The sequence below is a fragment of the Cavia porcellus genome, unplaced genomic scaffold (genome assembly GCF_034190915.1).
Source record: "Cavia porcellus strain 051 isolate PalLab524CR breed Dunkin Hartley unplaced genomic scaffold, mCavPor4.1 scaffold_7, whole genome shotgun sequence".
NCBI lineage: Eukaryota > Metazoa > Chordata > Mammalia > Rodentia > Caviidae > Cavia > Cavia porcellus.
In genome coordinates this window covers 22,476,769-22,493,802 of record NW_026947490.1, presented here as the reverse complement: position 1 = coordinate 22,493,802, position 17,034 = coordinate 22,476,769, and the positions used below count along the sequence as shown (strand labels likewise).

Here is a 17,034-nt window from a genome sequence, read left to right as displayed (position 1 = left end):
TAATTTTCCAAATTATCTTGTTGCTTTACTATTATTGTAAAAATACAGTATTTCATGGAAATTAAATGTGGAAAAATTTCCTACATTCTCCTTGCCACTGTTTATATACTGGAAAAACCTCCCACACAACAGGATACTAATCACCGAGAGTTAAGTGATGTGATGACCCTGAACTACATTATTCTTCTGTGTCATAATTCTGGATCAAATTTTAATGTATGTTATTGTAGGAAATCAAATGTTAAACTCCTACTGAAACATCAGGCAGTACCCCATGCACATGCCAACATTTTTATGTGTGTTAACATTTTAAATTAAAAGTTCTCTTGGTGAACTTTTATTTCCACATTCAGGAGACATGGCCACATCACTAATGTGATTACTCAGTTCTTCTTTTTAGGTCTGCTGATCCTAAATTCCTACGCTGTCTAGGTTCCTCCTCTGTTGACAGTCTTATCAGTGGTAGAGAACCTCTGGTATGCATGCCTCAAAGAGTTGTTTGTTACCACTGAAAACTCTAAAGGGTTCGCCACCACTGTTTTATATTCTGACTGACCCTTCTTCCAGGTTGTCTTTTTCTTTCTTGCACTAGCAGGAGAAAGTGAGTCATTCATAAACCTGTAATTTGCATGTTTGATAAAATTATCCAATTGTAATAATTTTCGTCCCTTTTCCTCAGGGTGGGGAAAGGTGGAATAGGGGACAGAGAAACTTGACTAATCAATTGCAAAATAGTTTCTACTGAAGGTCGGATAAAAGCAATGCTAAAGCTCTTGGAAGATGTGTCAAATCTTGGATGAAAACTTGGGAATAAAAACTGATCAATTTTGAACTGGGCATTTTGGCACACCTGTGATTTCAGTACTTGGGAGGCTGAGGTAGGAGAATTACTACAAGTTCTAGGCCAGCCTGGGCTATAGTCACAGCAAGGCCAGCCTAAATACATGGTAAAACCTGTCTCAAAAAAAAAAAAAAAATCAAATCAATTTCATATTTACTGTCTTTGGACTGGGGAGTTAGCTCAGCAGCGTAAGGGCCTGCTTGGCAAGCGCAAGCTTATGAGTTCAATCCCCGGTACCACAAATAAATAAATAATTTAAAAAATAAAAATTTACTGTCATTAGTTAACTTTTTCTGATACTTCAACTTCAACATTAACTGTATTGAAAAAATAATAGTATAATATGCACTTTTTTTGTGAGATAGGGTCTTGCTATGTAGTTCAGGCTGACCTCAAATTCCCAGAAATCCTCCTGCCTCAGCTTCCTTAGTTCTAGGATTACAAGTATAAACCTCCATGCTGGGCAGAGTGCAGTATCTTGTTATTACAAGATTAACAAAATTTATTTTCAGCCTGTATTGTCACAAGAGAAATAATTGTACTACATAAAACCAACAGAACACTAAAGTTCAACAAGATATAAACCAATCTGCTAACAGTGAGGACAGGTACTAATCATAACAGTGCAATGCCAAATTAATACTATAAATTGCAACATAGACTGATTTTCTATTTTAACTTGGCTCCTGAATTAACTTCATTACTTTCAAGTTTTTTTAAAATTCTAATTACCAATCCACAGTATTCTGGATATAATCTCAAAACAATTTTCAAATTTCATACCTCCCACTAATGTAACAAATACTAAGCACTTTTAAAAACTACTTTACAAAACTGATTATGTAGGTTCAGCAATTTCTGCCTGTATAGAATTAAAGTCCTAGTGAATACCCAGCCTCTCTTCTAACATTGGAGAAAGGCCAAGGTTCTTACCAAAGCCTTTATAATACTAATTTTAAGAGTTCTTTCTGCTAAATGCTCTGGCCAACAGTGGCATGAATAACCACACATAGACAAATGAAACAAGCTTTCTTCTGAGATATGAGTATAAAAATTCACATGACACGTAAGTCTTCAAAAACATCATTTTATAAAATTTTTTGTGTGAATTCTCTCTTACCATTCTTATTATTTTTATAGGCCTTATCACCATGAATTCTATGATGAATTGTAAGATTTGATCGCCAGCTGAATCTCTTACTACATATGTCACATGTGTAAGGTTTCTCCCCTGTGTGGACTCTCTGATGAGACTGTAGTTGCGAGGACCGGCTGAAGACCTTACCACACACATCACACTTATATGGTTTCTCCCCCGTGTGGACACTCTGATGAAGCTGAAGACTTGAAGCCTGACTGAAGTACTTACCACATTCCCCACACTTGTATGGCTTTTCTCCAGTGTGGACCCTTTGATGCATGTCAAGATTCAAGCTCCACTTGAAGCCCTTCCCACATGCCTCACATTTGTACGGTTTTTCCCCAGTGTGGACTTTTTGATGGGCTTGCAGGTGTGAGCTCCTACCAAAGCTTTTGCCACATTCTTCACATTTAAATGGCTTTTCTCCACTGTGGACTCTTTGATGTGCCAAAAGATTTGAGGCTTGCCTGAAGACCTTCCCACATTCCTCACAATGATATGGTTTCTCTCCTGTGTGAATCCTACAGTGAATTTTAAGGTCTGCTCTCCGACTGAATCCCTTTCCACATTCTTCACATTTGTAGGGTTTCTCTCCAGTGTGAATCAGTTGATGAATCTGAAGGCGTGAGCTCTGATTGAAGCCCTGCCCACATGCCTCACACTTAAAAGGTTTTTCTACACTGTGGGCCTTCTGATGGATCTGAAGATACGAACTCTGACTGAACCCCTTCCCACAGATCCCACATTTATAGGGCTTCTCTCCTGTGTGGACCACTAGATGGACTTGATAGTGGGAGTTTCTCCTGAAGCTCTTCCCACATGCTTCACATCTGTACGGCTTCTCTCCAGTATGGACTCTGAGATGGGCTTGAAGATTTGAACTCAGTGTAAAGCCTTTGCCACATATAGTACAAATGTATGATTTTTCTCCAGTGTGGACTCCTTGGTGGGCTTGAAGACTTGAAGGCCGACTAAAGCCTTTACCACATTCCTCACACTTATAGGGCTTTTCTCCTGTGTGGACCCTTTGATGAATATACAGATTTGAGCTACAAATAAAGCACTTCCCACACTCTTCACATTTGTACGGTTTCTCTCCTGTGTGTACTCTCTGATGGGACTGAAGATGTGAATTCCGAGTAAAGGTCTTACCACATGCATTACACCTGAATGGCTTTTCCCCGGTATGGACTCTCTGATGGTCTTGAAGATGAGAGGCCTGACTGAAGGCCCTCCCGCACTCCTCACAATTATAAGGCTTCTGTCCTGCATGGACCTTACAATGGACGGCAAGAGCTGACCTACGACTGAAATCTTTCCCACACTGCTCACATTTGTGTGGTTTTTCTACTGTGTGAACTTTCAGATGGGTCTGCAGACGTGAGCTCTGACTGAATTCCTTACCACACTCAGGTTTTTCTCCCACGTTAGGTCTCTGATGAACACAAAGAACTGAGTTATCCCGGAAGCCTTTTCCACACTCAATATACACTTGCGACTTCTCTTCAGAATGTAATTGCTGCTGAGGATCAAAGCTGGAGAGATCAGTGAAGGCTTTTGCACACACCTTACACTGGTAAGGTTTCTGTTCTGGGTGAATCCCATGCTGATAAAATGCTGAACTATGTGTGTTATCTTTCCCATAATCACTGGAGCTGTAAAGTTTTTCACTTTTGTGTATTATATGCTCTTCAAGGTGATTTGATATCCAGCTGATCTGATCAACACCTTGTCCACACTGACACAGTTTATGTTTCATAGAAATTTCTGGACATCTCTTCTGATAATTCTGTGATTCAGGCAAGGAACTTTTCCTCCATGAATCCTGGGTTTTAAAAGTTGGAAGTTCTGGATCTCCAATATCATTGAGAACGCCTGTTTCATAATTTTCTAGACTGTCTTTATCTTTAGAAATTTGAATACATAGCCCTACCCCAACATGGCAGACGGGATCACCTTGTTTGTAGAATGGACAAGCATTTCTCATGGAGTTATGAAATGTGGTTAAGTCACTGGTAATTTGTTGCCAGATTTGCCAGCAGGAAAGCTCTTCATGGGGTCCTCTGTCTTGAATAGGCTTTAATCCACTTTGTTTATTCTCTAAGGACAAAGAATTTAAAGATATAGTCAAATGAAAGTTTTATTCAAAGATTCACACTTAGGACACAGCAAGAGACTTTAATGAATTTCAGGATGACTCACAGTATCTTTTTCACCATATACAGTTTTCTGATTTATACTCTGGTAGCAATCAAGAATTTAAAGAAAAGAAAAAGAAACCAAGAAGTGATCCAGTAAACTCCCAGTACTAAGTATTAATGAAACCCATTTAAAAACATAATTACTGACATATGTTCTAAATCTCTTACAATTATGTCTTTCCTACCACAAGACAGTATCAGTAAAGATAAAATTATGTGGGGCTCAGAGTTTCATGACCACTGCCCAGAACAGTGTCTAGTAGCTAGAAGGTACTCAAGCAATGCATGGATAGATGAATTCCAGTTTGATTTCTAGGCGTTACTAGTAAGTACCATACTACTATAAGCCTGTGTTTAAGTGTGAGCTAATTCATATGCAAAGAGCTTTTGGAAGTAACATATTTGAAACACAAGAACTAGACAGTGCAATTTTGCTGAGGAGGCAAAAAGTTGCACCTTATTTCTGAGGCAGTGGCACAGTAGGTCTACAGATGGTAAGAATCAGCTGGGTGAAGCACGGCTGGTGCACTGAATTTAAGACTCAAGCTCTCAGGCATGGAAGGCAAGAACTCTACCATGGAGCTACACCATCAGCCATCAGCATGATTCTGCTTCCCTGAAAATGAGTCTGAATTCAGAGACAATTGTGAAATAGGAAGAAAATTTGCAAATGGGAAGGAGAACTAAGGAGGGAGGGGGAATGGGAAAAGGAAAACAAGAAAAGGAAACAATAAAAATGAAGCTTTTTAAGTGGGGGAGGGTTGAATGGAGGGTAGAGGAATGGGGAAAAAAAAAGAATCAAAATATATCATGTACAGGAACAAATTCCCTACAATGAATGTGACCATTATGTATACCTAAATACATCAACAAATTTTATTTTTTCTTTTTGGTTTTTTTGAGACAAGGTCTTGCTATATATAATTCAGGTTCACTGTGAACTCATTATGTAGCCCAGGCTGATCTTGAAGGCCTCCCAGCAATCCACATGCCTCAGTCTCCCAAGTGCTGGGATTACACACATGTACCACTATGCCTGGCTTGTATCAATAAACTTTATTAACAAAAAATTCAGAAGCTAGGTGTGGTGGCCCATCCTGTAATCCCAGCACTTGGGAGACTGAAGCAGGAGAATTGTTGCAAGTTTGAGACCAGCAAGTTTGAGACTAGTCTAGGCTACAAAGTGAGCCCAAGGCCAACCTGAACTGCACAGTGAGACCCTGTCTCAAAAAAAAAAAAAAAAAAAAAAAAACCTGGGGCCGATGATTTAGCTCAGCAGCATAAGCGCCTGCCTTGCTAGTGCATGGTCATGAGTTCAATCCCTGGCACAAAAAACAAAACTAACAAAAAACCCAGAGACAAAGAAATGATACTTTCTTTTCACTGTATGCAAAATTCTAAATATTCTATAGATTTATTTTGCCTTTAACAACCTGTTTCCCTATTCCTTTTTTAAAAATAAGACTGTTTTCCACATTAGTAAATAAAGTTTAGGGCCAGGACTTTAGCTCAGTGGCATAAATGCTTGCTGGCATGCACAAGGTCATGAGTTTGATCCCCATACCCCCGCAAAACAAATAAGTAAGTAAGTAAATAAATAAATAAAGGAAGTCTATTGGTGAACTATGAAATAAGCTTAGTAGCTCATAATAAATGTTTAGAAGAAACATTAAAAATAAAGATTCCACATGAGCAGTAATGGTGTCATTACATGAAATGCCTTCTAAAGTCACATAAATCTATACACACATAGAATGTCGGTAGACATAATCCTGAAAGATTCGTTTCTTTTTTTCTTTTTTGAAAGATCCATTTCTTTTAATAGTCATGGATTTTAGAAGAGGCAAATAGGAGGGAGCTGGGCAAATAGTTTAAGGGAAAGGCTAATTCACAGTTATTTTCTGAGACTTTTTCTTCTCTGACGTAAGAGATAAAGAAATAGAATTTTATTTCCTTTTAAGTCCAAATACCTAAGTAGACATAAAATATTTCCTTTTCAAATGAATATGCTCTGCTACAACTGCTGAAGTAAAGTCAATGAGAAAGTGTGTTACTCTGCTTCAGGCTCCCCATGATATGGATAAGCGAACACGTGACTACTCTAAGAACTGAGGAAACAGCAAAGCACAGGAGGCAGAAGTACTACGCTCCATGAAAAGCATATTAAAAAATAGTTAAGATAGTTACACTACTGATTTTCCTGAGTTCACTGAGGGGAAAAATTTGTGCTGGTGTTGTTCAGACAACTGAATGCAGATGTCTTGTGCTCTGGATGAATGATTTGGGGAAGACAATGCACAATGTATGTACCACTGTTGCCCTGATTTACGTGTTTTGAGATTTTGTTGTAGCTTGTCTTCTTTTTTTGTCCCATTTTATTCTTGAATAAAGTGGATTAGGAAAAAAAAAGTATTACACTCCTAGAGTACAGTCTCATACATGAGGTGATGATCAAAATAATGCAGGTCACACAGAGTAAAGGGAGAGCTGTATTTTTAGGGTGATCAGAGGCCTCTCATGACATTAAAAATGAGCCAAGGGCTAGAGATGTAGCTCAGCGGTGAAGCACTTGCCTAGCATACACAAGGCCCTGGGTTTAATCCTCAATACTGGAAAAACAAACACACACAACAAAAACTGAGCAGACTTGAATGAGAGAAAGAAGGGGGCAGGAAGATTAGAGGTGAACGAGTATTCCAAGCAGAGACCACAGAAAGGGCTCTGGGCCAGAGGTGACCTTGGCCAGTCTCAGAAACTGCAGGGAGGCCAACATGGCTGGAAAGATGCCATGAGGGTCAGGACAGCAGGGAGATAATGGAGGGTGACAGACTACAGAGGACTCTATTAGCCACTTTTTAGGCAGAGGTTTTACTCAGAGTAAAATAACCACAGGAGTTTTGGGCAGAAGAATAACAAACCTTGACCCAAGGCTAAAGCATCACTGTGGTGGCCATGCAGGAAACAGGAAGTGGAAGGAGGAGGACGGAGCTCGGCACCCACTAACAAGGCTGCTGCGATAGCCCAGAAGGGAGTCGGCACTGGACCAGGCGACAGCAACAAGAGTAAAGAGCAGAGCGGGCGGACAATCACCTGCAGGAAGCTACAGCTGCTGGGTCCTTACCTAAGTTACGCTCTCTCTGGGCTCCGGCCTTCATCATCCAAAGCTGCTCTTGGCTTTCTGCGTGTGAACTGTCTCCCATGCAGAGCTGATGCTCTGTGAACACGCAGGGTTACACGAGTTTAAAACAAACACCTAGCACTAAAATTTACTCAAAATCTGAGTTTCAACAGCACACTGAAGACACGGAAAACTGTTTTCTAAAACTGTCTCTCAAACTCATGACACACTGAAGAATTTATTTCATGCCACACGTGCATAATTTATATTATTAAAGGAAAGTTCAAGTGACCCATGTTTAACAAATGCCTGTTCTCATCAATTCTCTTCCCACTGGCGCTCACCCTACTCATCCACCTGGCCAGTTTTTGATGCAGTATGCATCACTCTTCAGGATCCTTTCATTAGAAATTGCTCACAGAAGCCTGGCTATGTAGCTCAGCAGCAAGAGACTTTCCTGGCATGGTAGAAGGAAAACTGCTGGTAGGATTCAATAATCAACTGGTTTTATAATTCACTAAAGGGACAGGAGTGAAATTTGAAAAAGAATAGACAAGAAATAGCAGTATATTGTCCATTCAGGTTTTTTTTAAAAACATAAAATACAATTGAAAAAGACTTGAAATATCCGGTTCACAAAGAGCAGAAATACCTTGTTTCTGCATCCCAGAGGAATAGCAAAGACAATATTTCAAGAACCCCAAACTGGGCATGGTGGCACATGGCTATACTGGCAGCATTCAGGAGACTGAGGCAGAACTACTGTGAGTTCAAGGCCAGTCTGAGCTACATACTGAGACCCCTGTCTCAAAAAATTAAAACAGACAAAAAAGAGCTCCAAAGATATTCCAGAGGGAGGTTGTCCTCACCCACTGAGACTAGGTTCCTGAAGTTCTCAACCATCACATCTTGGTACAGCTTCCTCTGCGCAGAGTCCAGCAGTCCCAGCTCCTCCTCGGTGAAAGCCACAGCTACGTCCTTGAACGTCAGTGCTTCCTACAACAAACACGCACACGACCCCAGTGAAATGACATCCACTGGGAGAGGGGTGGCAGTGAGGGGGTGGGGATGGGTGGGAAGTTTTTCTGGATTCTGAATCACTTGTAGATTTTTCTTTTCCTTCCAACTTATGACACCATATGTTAATTTTCCTGTGCCTTACAAAAAATGCTACCAGAAAGCTTTGAAAATTTACCTGGTGCTTTTTGTTGTTGTTGTTTTTGTCTTTTTGAGACAAGGTCTCACTATGCAGTTCAGGCTGGCCTTGAATTCACTTTGTAGCTCAGGCTGCTCTTAAACTCACAAAGATTCTCCTGCTTCAGCTTCCCAAGGGCTGGGATTCCAAGCATGTGCTACCACGGCTGGCTTACCTGGTGCTCTTAATGACCACTGTAAGGTGTAAACTCCCCAGACATCTAACTTGCTATTTACTAATTTAGTTCCAACAGTGCCTGCTAGTAACTGCCTTCCCACTTAGGTAGGAACCAGGTGAGAAGCAGCACAGGCAGTTTCCACCTGTCTCTGACTTTTACTAGAATACAACATTGTGGTTCCTTAGTTTTCCACGTGAGCTTGAGTAGGTTCCTCATTTCTCACAACTCCCTTTCTGTATGTTTATAGGGAAGATGAAACCGAGGATGATGCACCCCGCTGCTGCAAGGCATCAATGCAGTGATGGAGCGGACGTGCTGGCAAGTGTACGCAGTACCAACAGGTATTTACACTAAGGTCACATGCTACTCTGATTAAAAAAATAAAAATACAAAAGAGCTAGGTGTGGTGATGCAGGCCTATAACCCTGCAGGCTGAGCCAGGAGACAGACAGATTTGAGCCCAGTCTGGAGAACTTGGTGATACTTTGTCTCAAGGTAGAAAAGGGCAGGCAGGGAGGGTAGGGCAGGAGGGCAGATGGGGCGGGGGGCACAGGGATATAGTTCAATGCAAAATCCCACGTATATGCAAAGAGAAAAAAACAGATCAGAAAAGAAAATATATGCAGGGTATGACTTGGGCATGGGAACTCAAGAGTCTGGCTCTGTAGTACAAAAATATCTTAATGGTGTTTTCTATTGAAGCAGCCATCAAAACTGATACTCTGTGCCACATCTGAACATTCTATGAAAAATATTCAAGGTATCAAATATAGAACATTTCTTCTTAATTCTGAATACTTGGTATGTTAAGGATAAAAAAAGATTTCAAAAATGATTCTTTCAGAAAAAGGTGAACATAGGAAAACTGCCAGTTTAGTGTTCTTAAAACAGCAGAACTGCTAAATTAATCACATACCTAGGTAGAATAGTTTAACAGCTGGATACACACATTTGATAGAAAAGGGACACAGAAATGAAAAATGAGTGCAAATAATAGTCAAGAAGAAAATACAAATTAAATTGCATCTAGGGGGCTGGGGACACAGTTCCGTGGTAGACTGCTTGCTTGCTAAGCATGCATGAGGCTGAGGGTTCAACTCCCAGCATCACAAAGAAAAAAAATAAATGGTATCTGTTATAAATACCAATATATGAATATATATGATGCAGATTACAGAAATATAGAAACAGCCATCTTGTAAGTATATTTTTCTTCTTTTTTTTTCTTTTTCTTTTTTTTATCGGTACTGGGGATTGAACTCACGACCGCCTGCTTGCAAGGCAGGTACTTATGCCACTGAGCTAAATCCCCAGCCCCTGTAAGTATATTTTTCATGTTCATTATTTTTCTACTCTGATTTGTATTATAAAAAAAGATGAAATAAAACCAAAGCCAGTTAAACTTAAAAGGGACAAAACGAGGGCCAAGCACACTCTATAGGCCCTCAAGTGCACTGACTGCTTGAGAGAGGAACACATCCTGTCTCTGAGTACTAAGGGTACCATTGTGAATAGGCAGAATAGCAAGCTCTACTCACCTTCAACATACTCATGTTTAATTCTTCCTTCTGGGAAAGCACAGAGCCCTAAGGCAGCAGAGCTGAAGAGAGAAATCCATTGAAACTGGGTGAGTTCGTGGGCCCCTGCCGTGAGTTAGTGAAGGTACTAAGCTCCCTGGATTGTGTCAGCTCACAACACTGACATCAGGTACCTTGTTCACCCACTCAGGTAGCAGTTCGCAGGACAGCCTGTCCGAGCACACTGGGTGGCTCACATTAACGACTCTCTGTCTAGGTCTGGTACACACCAAGACGGTACAGGCAAGAATAGGCTCTGAAATTGGTGTGTCCAGGCTGAAACGGTGGCACAGCTACTCACTGGTAGAGTCACCGTGGGGAAATTATTACCACGTCTTTGCCTCAGCTCCGTCATCTAAAAGAGGGAGAGAACAATGTCAGCCTCAAAGGAGAGTTACACAGTAGAACGCTCTTAGACATGGTCAGAGTTCTTTGCAAAAAAGCTGCAATAATCTAGTTTCAAATTATCCTTAAAATGTGGGTAAATTTTTGTTGACTATTTACCAACAGATTATTCTAAGATCCCTAGAGCTCACAAGTTATTGCTCTTCCACGTGAAAGTTTCTTATAACTTCTCAACGAATCTCTGGTTGTTTATATATTTTATTTGATTCTGTAGTGCTGGGGATCAAACTTAGGACCTCATACATGCTAAGCACACGCTTACCCCTAAGCTACACCCCCAGTCCTTAATATTTCTTTTTAAGTGGAAAGCGTCTTTTGGCATACATGCACAGAACTTCAGAAACTCATAAAACATAAAATACTGCAATGAACAACCAATGTGACAATCTACACCTAATTTTTTTTTTGTTAATCTACACCTAATTTAAATGAAAGATGTGGTAATATGAACCCATATTGTTATAAACAAAGGAACAGATAGTAAGTGGACATGAAGAGAACGCAAAATACATAAGCTAATACAGGTGGGATAAAAGATAATTCAAAAATCATCAGTGAATAGTAAAATACTGGTAAAAGTCTAGTGAGAAATAAGATGGCTACATAGTTTCAAAGAATTAATTACAGAGGAAAGACAATAACCTGGCAAGTACCTTAATCACAATGACAAAGTTGAGACCACCACAAACGTACAACAAACACAGAAAGTGACATTTGACTCCTCAAATGGACACAGAGAAGGACACAGAGACACAGAGAAGGGTGCTTCATCATTTCTGTGGCCTCTCTGCTCAAATAAAGCACAGCTTGAATTTAATCGGAATATTAAATAAATAAAAATTATGGACATGTGCAAAATAATTTGCCAATACTTTACAAAAATAGCAACAGCAAAAAAGAAAAAATATCTGAGGAGTCACTTTAGATTAAAGTGACTAACGAAACAAAAACTTCGTGTAATGCATAGAGTTAGACTGGCCTCTCACTTGGGAAAGAGGTAAAAACTGAAGAAGCTGAAACACAGACCATGAATTAGATGACAGTGCACTGTCAGTGTAACAAATTCCATGTCAACCAGTGTCTCCAGCTTGCTCCCAAATGCTTCAGCAATGACACACACACACACACACACACACAAAGACAGAGAAAGCTGTGAAAAAGAAAAATAAGCAGCAGCAGCAGCTCTGATAACTAACAGCAGAAGAGTCAGAACTTGGTGTTTTCTGATGATCAACAAGAACCAGGCAAGGCTATAGTGATCACAGCAAACAAGAAGGAAAGCGAGTCTGTAACACAGAGACACATTCTACACCGACACCACCAACCTCAGGAGCACCTCTCCTGCTAATATGGGCGACTGGCCTACTTCCAGGTACAACTTCAATCTCACCTTGCTTCTCCCACCTTCTAGGTAAAAATGATTACAAAATTCAGGCATCAAACTTCTTCTTCTCCACAGCATCCACTGTAGAATACACACCCACTGCCTGAAGTGCTGCTCAACATGGACAACAAGCTCAACCCTTGTAACTATCTCCTCCTAACTGCCTCTTTCTAAGATACCCCATCCATACCTGATTCTCCCCAGTGGGCAGCTTCCTTGGCTGACACAAGCTAAAGCAAATTTAAATGTCTTTGGCCACATACGGGTACATACCTGGCATTATTTGGCAGACGGTCATGGACAGAATAGCAAAAGACAACTGATGAATCTAGGCTGGGTACGTGAGATTTCTTTATACCATTCTTGCAAGTTTTCTATAATCACAGAGTTACATAAAAAAGAAGTTAAAAAGAAATCAGGAAATTCTCATAGTAGTAACAGTAGTAATGCTGGAGAGAGCTACAGCAATAACATTACTAAGAACTAGCAGTCAAAGATTCCCATTGCAAAAAGTCCTCCAGGCTGAGCGTGGCGGCACACATCTGTAATCCCAGCACTTGGGAGGCTGAGGCAGATGGAACACCATGAGTTTGAAGCCAACCTGGGCTACATAGTGAGTTTAAGGCCAATCGCAACCACATAGTGAGACCTTGCCAAAAAAAAGTAAATCCTCTAGTACAAGGAAGGGCAGAGAATACACTATCACAGTCTAAGAGAAACATCTTCACAATTTCTAACAGAGTTCATCTAACTCTAGACTTGCCAGGTTGCCTTCTGCTTATGTCCTGATTTTGCTAAGACTCTGACAGTCGGAGGAAAAGAAAGTCTCACTGGACTAAATAGAAATCCAGTGTGGTGAGCTCATGACATCAAACTGGGCCACTATTTTAGGCCCAAATTTCTAGATTAGGATTCTATTCTATGTTTCTCTAACTTTAGCCTTCACAAGAATCAACGTTGGAATCTTGGAATCTTGAAATATCCATCCCTGGGTTCCAGATGTAGAAATTCTAAATGACAAGGTCTTGGGTGGGCTTCCTAGACAGATACTTCTACTTAGGTGTTGACAACACTCCTGGTTTGTGGATCACAGTTTCAGAAGCACTGATGGGTACTGGTCAGTTTCAGAGAGAACAGTCTCCACTAAGCAGAAACATATGCAAGAATAAACTGACCAAAAGGTACTCATAATTGTTTATATTTATTTTGTAGGATTATGGTAATTTAAATTTTTCCTTATGTATTTCTGTATTTCCTGAGATTTCCATGATTAAATGTTACTTTCATGATCTAAATGGTACTTAAAAAAACAAAATGAAATAGTTCAGAAAACGTTTTAAATATTCATCCAATAGGCAAAACTATGCTCTCAAGATCCTATGAGGTCCCAACCTCTCTTCATGTAATACCAGTTTCCTACGCTTTAGGGAGAATATAACAGAGATTATGAACTCAGTTTCACCAACACCAGCAACACCTACAACTTGTGCAACCTCGGGCAAACAGGCTGTTTCTTCTGTCTCCTCATCCGTTGCATAGCAAAACCAGCAATACCACTTAGCAGCCAGCGGCGGTTTCATTGGCATAAAACTCAGCAACTAGTGTTGAATCACTTCCCAGGCCCTATGACAAGATCCACACATTCTCCGATTTATGTGACTATCTTTGTGGAAAAAGAAACTTTCTACGCACGTAGGCCTCCTCCTCCTTTTCCGTGCAGTGCTTTTAAAGAAATCAGGTCTGAAAAAGGAGTAAAAGTCGTCAAATTCCAAGACTGTGTCTGGGTCTCCGGAAAATTACAGTAGGGTCCCCGGATTCAGCAACCTTCTCCCTAAAAAAACTAAAGGGTAGGGACAATTCAGCTTCCTGGGCTTAAAGTGGATATTTCTTGGAAAATTATACTGGTATCGCTAACACTCCCTATGTTAGGCAGCTTATTTTTTTAATTTTTGAGAAGTCTGCTTTAATAGAGTTGAATATTTAATTTCCCCCACGCTATGCAGTTTAAAACCTTTTGGGCTCATATTTTTTCTCCGATTATTCTGTTCGCAAGGTTTAACTGTGTTCTCTCTTCCTCATTCCCTCCTTTGAGAACAGCAAACGACAACAGACGGATTAATTAACTGAGCCGCCTTGGAGCCACTGCCGGAAGCGGCAGGGCTGGCTGGTGGGGACCCCCGAACCCCGCGAACCGCGACCCGGGTCCGCGCTCACCTGATCGGCGACGCACAGCAGCCTGCCCCGGGAACGCACAGCGGCAGCCCTGCCCCCCAATCCTCCGCTCTTTGCGGCTCCTCTTTTTCTCCCTAGACGAAAAACTGCTACCTGTTGGTCCCAAGGGCATTTGGGAGACGCTGAAAAGATGCCCGAAGGACCCGACCCCTAAATACTCCTCGAATGGGAAAAAAGATGGCTGCTCCGCGGTCCGCTGGAGCGGAAGGACTATGCAGAGCTCCGCACACCCAGAATGGTTCCGCACATTCTTCCCGGAGGGAGAAGCATTTGGAACGCCGGGGTTGGCGAGTGGGGCTGGTGGTCCTGGACTACATTTCCCAGAATTCAGTGGGGCCTCAGGTAGCCGAAGTGTGTGAGCCTGCACGCAGACTTTTAGACTACATGTCCCAGGATGCGACATTGGTGACTTTCCAATTTGTACACCTTTCATATATTTTCCATTCTCTCGCATAAACCAGGATTGCTTATAAGCTCTAGCAATTTTCAAATATTATTTTTGTTTAGTAAAGCAAATTTCACATTCTGGTATCACTTATTACTAATAGGAATATCATTTTCTAAGCCTAAACACATAATGCAATTATTCACTTAACTAAAAAAATTAATACTTTACACCCATACTCGTTACAATTTCCTCATTTGTCTTAAGGATGTTCATTTAGGAAAAAACATTTGAAATCAGATCTCCAAAATAACCACATATTCATTGGTTATGACTATTAAATATTATAATCATTTGTATTGTATGTAACTGAACTCATGGAAAATCACATGATCTCCCCTACACAACATAATTCTAATTAGGCTGGCTGCATCTGAAGTGCTAAAAATAAATTTAAAAATTTGATGTCTTTAAATTTTTTAATGTTGTGGAAAACCCCCCCAAAGAACTATCCCTGGGTTAAGGCAACATATGGTACACAGAGAAAACACAATTTCTTTCCAATGGAAGTAAATCCAAACCCTGGTCATAATATGATAAAATACTGTACCATGATTCTTTATTTTCTCAATGGAACATCCATTCCCTCCATAAGCTATCATTGTAATTTGTTTCATGTATTTCCTCTTGTATGTTTTCTTGTGCAAAATGTATGAACATAGATAGATAACCAATTGGTGGATTTTTTTTGTCTTTTTCTTTTTTTATCAGTACCAGGGATCAAACTCACGACCGCCTGCTTGCAAGGTAGGTGCTTATGCTGCTGAGCTAAATCCCCAGCCCCGATGGAGTTATTTTTTAAATTTTTTTTGTCTTTTTCATTTTTATCGGTACCAAGGATCGAACTCACGACCGCCTGCTTGCAAGGATATTTTTTAAATATCAACTGTGAGATAGTATTACAAGTTTAATCCTGACTGAAGGAAATGAAAACTTTGGTGCACCAAATTGAGACTGCTTTATAATCTAAGTAGCCTTATTTCAGAGCTGTCAGGAAGCCCTTTAAAAAAGGACCTTTAGGGGCTGGGGATTTAGCTCAGCAGCATAAGCACCTGCCTTGCAAGCAGGCAGTTGTGAGTTTGATCCCCGGTACCAATTAAAAAAAAGGACCTTTGTATTCCATTATGATCATTATTTGATAGTAAAATTATTCAGTGTTGGCCACTGGGAGTCTCTTTGAACTGGACTTGGTGCCTTTTTACTTATGTCACCATTCTTCCCTACTTGCTGGCAAAACAAAGTGTCCTAGGCTCATTTTGTGATTTTCCATCCTAGTCTCAGGCAGTCAGCAAAACGGAGCTTGTCTTAAGTGTTTATGTTGTAACCTAGTTTTAACCATTGCGCATCATTTCTGTCCTGTATGCACCGCTCAGCCCCCCCCCCCTTCCTATCTTTCTAGGTTGTTTTAATTTCCTGAGAAAGCTGTAAAAGCCTTAGGTATCAGTTTCCTGTAACCCCCTCCCCTCTCCCTCATCTGGCTATCTGTAATTAAAATGTGCTGTTCTTTAAGAAATGCTTAACTCCAAGGAAATTACAGGAAGTTCTATAAAGCCCAGATGCTACCTGTGTCAGTGATTACAACATTTCTGTGGTTTTCAGCTTTAAAAGCCTAATTCCCCAGCTGAGAGGCGCGCAGTCTCCAAATTGGCTCCCGGGGATTACGTTGCCAGGCCTGGCCTAAAATAAAGCCTTTGCTCCCCAAATTTTAATTTCTTGCTTCCTTGGGTTTTATTCCAGGGTCCGGGCTATCACAATTTCCACTCCCAGGATGGAGACTGCTAACGTTAGCACATGCCTTTCAATGAAACTGACATCACCTAATCTGTACTCTATACTCTAAAAAGAACTATCTTCCTGAAATTCTACTCCAAAGTGAATACTCGTGAGAACTGAAATACATCCACACAAAAATGTATAGATAATGGCCACAGTAGCATTAGTCACAAAAGTAAAAAAAAGTGGAACAATCCAGTGTCCATGAACAATGGATTAATAAATTGTAATACATATATCCAACCCAATAGTATTTGGCAATTAGAAGACTTAGCGTGAGTGACCCACAAGTTTCCTTTCCTTCCAATCCCTCAGGTACCTGTGCTCACCCACCACCTCCTTTCAACTTCCTGCTGGCAGGACCGCCCCTCTGTAAAAGGCCCAAATGCTGACTCTTCCTCACCCATTCTGGACCTGCACAGCAACCACCATCATTTACTTTTCTTTCATTACCCTTAAAGCCCACTGTCATGATTTTTCACATCAAAGTCGAAACTGGGAGGGAGTTTTTTCATGTCACAATTGAACTGCTATAACAGGAATA

At 40.6% G+C, this 17,034-nt stretch overlaps 1 protein-coding gene across 4 annotated transcripts; it reads right to left on the bottom strand.

Moving 5' to 3' along the window:
* Positions 1 to 1,912: 1,912 nt before the first annotated feature.
* LOC100716337 (zinc finger protein 226-like) lies at positions 1,913 to 14,572 on the bottom strand. 4 transcript variants are annotated; one of them, XM_063252190.1, is made up of 7 exons: positions 14,255 to 14,572; positions 12,314 to 13,880; positions 10,386 to 10,606; positions 10,213 to 10,274; positions 8,171 to 8,297; positions 7,305 to 7,397; positions 1,913 to 4,082 (listed from the first exon to the last, which is right to left on the bottom strand). In XM_063252190.1, exons 4-7 carry the CDS (start codon positions 10,225 to 10,227, stop codon positions 1,930 to 1,932), a joined length of 2,388 nt encoding a protein of 795 aa, XP_063108260.1. In that variant the 5' UTR covers positions 10,228 to 10,274; positions 10,386 to 10,606; positions 12,314 to 13,880; positions 14,255 to 14,572; the 3' UTR covers positions 1,913 to 1,929. The 4 variants fall into 4 exon arrangements, with proteins under 4 accessions (XP_063108260.1, XP_063108262.1, XP_063108261.1 ...); XM_063252192.1 differs by having other exon boundaries at positions 10,213 to 10,606; positions 12,314 to 12,414; positions 13,522 to 13,880; XM_063252191.1 differs by having other exon boundaries at positions 10,213 to 10,606; positions 12,314 to 12,414; positions 13,733 to 13,880.
* Positions 14,573 to 17,034: the final 2,462 nt, after the last annotated feature.

Bases quoted from the DNA above. Each gene is read 5' to 3' on its own strand.
- LOC100716337 (XM_063252190.1), bottom strand. The intron at 7,398-8,170 runs GTGAGGACAACC...GCGTGTTCACAG, and splicing joins CAGGAACCTAGTCTCAGTGG to AGCATCAGCTCTGCATGGGA. The intron at 4,083-7,304 runs GTAAGGACCCAG...CTTTGTCCTTAG, and splicing joins CCAGAGAGAGCGTAACTTAG to AGAATAAACAAAGTGGATTA.